This window comes from Telmatherina bonti (assembly GCF_933228915.1).
Source record: "Telmatherina bonti genome assembly, chromosome: 6".
NCBI classification, from domain to species: Eukaryota; Metazoa; Chordata; class Actinopteri; order Atheriniformes; family Telmatherinidae; genus Telmatherina; species Telmatherina bonti.
The window spans coordinates 38,992,549-38,998,548 of NC_136624.1; the positions used below are offsets into that span (position 1 = coordinate 38,992,549).

Genomic DNA, 6,000 nt, shown 5'->3' on the forward strand with positions numbered 1-6,000 from the left:
GGAGAATCCACTTATTCCATTCAAGCAGCTGTTGTTACTGTAAAGTTCCCAGTTCACACTTCCACCCTGAGAAAATGAAATTATTTCTTATTAAGACGGATCAAACTTTCATATCTGTTAATAATCACACATTTCACCTGATCTGACCAGTCTGGACTGCTTTATTTAACCTAAACATGACTATATGTGTGTCTTTTACCCAAGTAAACATTCTGACATAACAAAAAGAGACTCATAAAATTATTCCAGAGCTGCAGCTTTATGTAGATATTTACAAATCAGTAAATAGCTCCTTTTCCTTCAGCTGAGCAACGATCCAGAGAGAAGCCAAAACAGAAGGAGGCATGGATCATTCAGAGCAAAGTTGAACCTAAAAGGTTCTTGTTCCTGAGGTGTTTAGGGGGGGAGGGACAAAAGCCACTCGAGTTTGACTGACATATCAACTTCTAATCGTTTAGAACAGCTGGATGGGGTTTTTTCAGTCCTTTTCCACAGGTGACTAAATATTTTTATCTCTCTATATTGGCTGCAATCAGGTGTCAAGAAAATTTTAAGCTTTTCAGTAAAAAAATGGAAACCATCTCCTATCCTACCTACGTTTAATAACAAGTGATCATTTTGCATTTATTTCAGGCTGTATTCTGCACAATTCAGCGGTGTCCATTGGAGGTCTCTGAACAAATAAAGACGCTGCACTGGGACATAACTTTACTGCTTAGAGCAGCTGAACAGAATCATAACATAAGCAGGAGTTTTTACTTCAGTTTATTACTGAACTTACAGGCCAAACATCAACGTTATTGTCAAGTTGGAGCAAGTTTATCTGCAAAGGCACTGATTTGTTTGTTCCATCCAGCCGTCAGATCTGAGCGGGTCATCCAGTTCAGGGATCCCCAATTCTGGTCCTCAAGGACCGGTGTCCTGCAGGTTTTCCAAGTTCCACGCTGCAACACACCTGATTCAAATCAATGTGTATTTAGCAGACATGAGCAGAGCTTGTCTGAGTCTGAGTCAGGTGTAGTCCAGCAGGAACACTTGGAATACCTGCAGGACACTGGTCCTTGAGGACCAGGGTTGGGGATCCCTGATCCAGGTGATTGCCTGGATTAAATACCGTGAAAACCCCGCCCACCCGGGTGACCGAGTGGTTGACCGGGCAGTAAATGGAGTAAACCCAGAAATGATGGAAACACCTGATTCAGCGCCATCGTTAACCATGTAACACCTGTGATTGCAAGCCAAAGAAGTTATGCAACATCACAGGCTTTCCAAGAAAGCCACGCCCATTCTCCCAGCAAGCCCACTTTATCGACCTAATTAGTGAAACCACATGCGTGCAGGACTTTCAACTGTAGTCTGTTCTAAAATGTTCAGCTGTGTTACTTTTTAAGCAAAATTTAAATTTTTACATAAACTTCTGTCCAAATAATTTACTGGTTATACTGGAAATTACTCACAAAGTCCAGTGCGGTTTAATGTGACTACAACATGAGCACCACTGTAAGGATTAGAGCTGGAACCCTGGTGCTGCAGCTTTTTACCTGTTTCCCTGCTCCAACACACCTGGTTCAAATCAAATGGATCTAACAGCTTGTTTTTAATCCATATGTGTTGGAGCAGGAAAACCAGTAAAACCTGCAGGACTGCGGCTCTGGAGGACCAGAATTCCAGACTACTGGCTCACAAGCTGCTTTGCTTTACATTACTGGCGCTGCTGTCCATCCTGGAAATAAAAATACAAGTAATTCTTTGTAAAAAAAAAACAGGTCCAGGCTGATCATGCCGCCATCTTTCTGACAAAGCGCATCTGATTGGCTCCAACAAACGCTGCTTTGGGCGTTCACAGGTTAGAAATATGTGAAACTGTCCTTGAAGAGTTGCTCTTTTTTTTTTTTTTTCTCTTCGGCTTATCTTTAGAGGAAGTTAGCGCAGCCCGGGCTGGCTCTAAGCATCTTTCCAGCAGGCTGCGTTGCCATGCTGGGAGCCTGTCAGAATGACTCAGTGTCAAACTGCCGTGCCCCGCTGAATCAAGCTGGCCGGGAACTGGCCAAACCAGGCTCACTGGCCTGATGTTCACCTTGCTGCTAGAAGCCTTATGTTCCCGTTCCTGTTTGATGCCAAAGAAATGCTGCCTGTCAAGCTGGTCTGAGGAGTCATCAGAGGCGGTCTGAAGCTGCGTTTCATTCATAGACCGTAGATGAAAGAGGGATGGAGCCTCCGTTGGTTGTGAAGCCTATCTGGAAGTCCAAATAACTGCAGTTCCTCCCTCATCCACTAGGGGCTCCAAAACAGAGCAAATCCTCATAGACTCCCATGTTAAAAAGACCAACTTCACAGCAGATATAAACATGTTTACAGCCTGGTACTAATAACATTTTAGGTTTAATAGGTCAGGTTTACCTTCAACTGTGGGGGGAGTAAATTTTTTTCTAACTCTCCCATTTAAAAGTAATTTCATCTCGAAATTCGGCAGATTTAGGGGCGTGACAGGTACCCGATCTCCCGCTTCAAGTCACAAGAATGTAGAACAACTGTGGTTTTTAGCCGGTTAACAACATGACTTAGCTTTAACCCGCTTACCTCCGTTAGCTGGTTAGCTCCTGTTAGCTCGGTTAGCTCTTAGCTACAGAAAGCATGGAGTTCGCTCGATGTCAATCATCCATCATGACGCTCACGGCTCCCCTCAGCTCCACCTCTTAGCCCATATTTGTATTTTCCAGGCAAAACGACACGCATGTCCCGACCAAGATGGCGATGGTAGGAACCGCCCACCGAGCTTCAATTCAGCTCTTCAGAAACCTACGGGTGATGTCACGGAGGCTCTGTCCATCTTTTATGTACAGTCTATGGTTTCATTACATTTAAAAAAAAAATAAAATAAAGCAATATTTGCAGGTTTTGACAAACAACATTTGCGATTATCAGGTGTTTCCACTGAACAGTGTTTACCTGTCAAGTTCTGGATTTTAAAATAAAGGATATACTACGGTAACCGTTAAGAGGGTCGCGGTGGGAGTATGAGACGTGTTGGTCACAGATTTCCTCTTGACCTGAGGTTTGTCTCCTCGTGTCGGTTTATTTTCACCCTATCATAATCCGGGAAATTATGTAACAATGTGGGAGAAGCGGGTTAAAAAACAGGTTAAAAAAAACAACAAAAGTCTCCTAGCCAAAACAGGATACTTGGCAGGTATGGTTCTCAGTTCTCGTAAAATCTCGTCCGGCTGACGACGGGCATATGCAAGGTTGCCACGTAGTGTTTTTGGGGGGTTTTCTACTTGCTATGACTTTTCACCATTATTTTCTTTTATAAAACTCTAAAATTCTCTGTTTGTTCCATAACGCGGCATCTTTACCGGAAATGAACTGGTCACAATCCCCACGTCACGTTCAGGGTTCCGTAAATGCAAAAAAAAGTGTTTGTTAAACTTTTGCGATGTATTTCTACATCAAAACGTCTGAAAAACCACCTCATGAGAGCGTAAAAACTTTTTAGCGATATTTGAGACTTGTTTCTAAATGTGGGTGTTTCCATTAGCATTTTTTAAATTGCAAAATTTAGTTTTTGCACAATTCAAAGTGTAATGGAAACGCAGCTTTTTGTCTCCGAAAACAAAACCTATTCTTACATGTGTGCTTCAACGACATACAGGTGCCAATGGACCGCCTAGTTAATTGTGTACCATGAACTCTACAAGAACGTCTTTAAATAGATCAAATTGTTTGCAAAAAAGCTTTTAAAAACATTTTTTTGCATTTCAAAGTGTTGTGAAGGAGAAGCCTTTCGGTTTATTTTCCTTCTAGTTAAACGGGACATGTGAGAGGAAGTAAAACCATTCAGATAAACTGACCAGTTAACATGGACCTGTCCTTTTTCAGGTCTAACTGGGAAGGTTTGGAACTCCTCTCTGTTTGGTAAATCTGGACACCTGTCAGAGCTCATTGTAATCAAGCAGAAACCTCCCATTTACTCGGTCCTTAAACGCATCTTCTGAGATAAACTTTACAGTTTAATGTCAGCCGAACTGAAGACTGTTATTAAATAAATGACTGGGGTAAATTTGCCACTGACTGTAATATTTAATGTGAAAATAATCACTAAAAACGCAGAAGTTTGAACCAAGTTTGGCGCGTGCCTCTTGCAGCTCTTACCTTGTCTGATTGTTTTCAACCTCACCGGACCTTTGCAGTTCTTTATCACCGTCTCTATGTCGTACAAAGGTAATCCCGAAATGGAGAGGTTCTCCACCTCCAGCAGCAGTTCTCCTTCATTCAGTTTTCCGCTTTTGTAAACCACCACATGCTCGTTAATCTGGCCGATGTAGGCGAACTCTCCGTTCTCCGCTCCGCCGCGCAGTGACACGTTCAAGTCCCCGTGGGCATCTTTGCACACAGCGCATTCGTTCACTCTGGAGGACCAGTGGTTCTTCTTTAGCACGGGTTTGGACATTTTGAAAACAGTTCCGAGTCGGCACCGAACCAGCCAGGCTCAGCACCGAGACGAGGAAGAGTCAGAGCAGCTCAGAAAGTAGCGCAGAGTCCCGGCGCAGCGCAACAAACTTTCCTTCTCCTCCACAGAAACATGAGCGCGTCCGGCTGAATGTCCCACCGCCTCCCGGGGTGGCAAATCAAGCCATACCTGTCGGCCCTCGAGTCTCCTCACTGTGGAAACATTGTTCTCAGCATTGTCCAACAATCCCTTCAGTTTAATCCTCCTTCTTAGATGTCATTTTAGATGAAACTCGCCACTTAAATCCTTGAAAAGAAAATGAGGAAAATACGTTTCTTTTCCTTGTGAAGTCAGCAGCGACAGATTTCTCCTCCGTTCGTATCAGAGAAGATGATGGGAAGCGACCCCGACTCCTTTGATCAGGTACGTAGGTCTCGTGCGTCGAGCTGAGTCTCTCTGAACTCCGCCGACGCGCTGGGAAAGTGTTGCTGTGTGTGCGACATTCAGGTGCTGGAGGAAATTTAGCGATTGGCGCCAACACCGACGGTCCTTTCAAATGACACGTGAAGCGAGTTGCGTATTTCATGTACGAATTTCCCAAAATCAGGTGTTCAAAATTTATTTTGAATAACAACACCCAAATCCACGAAACAGTACAGTTTATAGCTTTATTTTCTGTTTTATTCAACGTGAATAACTACTGAACTTATAGAGTCCGTTTATGATTTGTGTCCAGTTACACACAATTTAGTAATTATCTATATTTAAAGAACATATTATCGATATAAATATAAAATAAAGTGGTTTTTTGTAGCTTGCATAGTTCTTAACCAGTTAGCTCATGACTTTAAATGACTTCTGTGCATTTTTAATTAGTTACAGCATCTTTATTGGTGTTTCTCAGAAATAAATATCTCACTCATAATAAGTTTTACGGATTAGTCTGTATGATTTGTTGCTGTTAACAGCAGTTATGTTGTTAAATTAGAATTAAATAAAGTAAAATGGAGTTAAATTGGAATGTCAGATATCCGAGCCTTGGAAAGAGTACCTAAAGGCATCAGAGTTACAGGGGCGCATGCGCGCTGCTCTGAACGCAGAAAGCACAGCTTTGGAAGTTCCCTACCAGATAAGTGAGCTTTTGGGTTTCCGAAAATAAAAAAAAATGCGTCATTTTTATGTTTTAGTTGATTGAGAATAAACCAGATTTTTCCTTTTTTTTTTTTTTTTTTAGATGGACTAATTATAAGTCATGTTTTTATTTTATAGATCCTTAAGATATAGTTTTTGTCACTTTTTATAAAAGAAAAATAAGTATTTCTTTCTGCAGGTTTGGTGTGATCCAGACTAAACTGATCATTTTATCACGAGACAGTCTCACTAGTAAACTATGTGGCCCTGCCTGTCAGGATTCCAGCATTTCAGGTTAGACAGGACGCACACCTGAAACTTTTCTTCTTCACTCCATTGTTGTCATCCTTACATCACTCAGATTTTATGAATCAGTGAAGCTGCTTAAGGCATTTGTCTTTTCGATTTATTTACTCATC

The 6,000-nt window shown here is 42.0% G+C and overlaps 1 protein-coding gene across 1 annotated transcript in view; it reads right to left on the minus strand.

Moving 5' to 3' along the window:
• The window catches only part of magi1b (membrane associated guanylate kinase, WW and PDZ domain containing 1b), a 148,181-nt gene extending 143,452 nt beyond the window's left edge, over positions 1-4,729 (minus strand). The window contains exon 1 of the mRNA XM_079242444.1: positions 4,153-4,729. Coding sequence (XP_079098570.1) covers positions 4,153-4,450 — 298 coding nt within the window. The 5' untranslated portion in view covers positions 4,451-4,729. The remainder of the gene's footprint in view (positions 1-4,152) is intronic.
• Between the last annotated feature and the right edge of the window lie 1,271 nt (positions 4,730-6,000).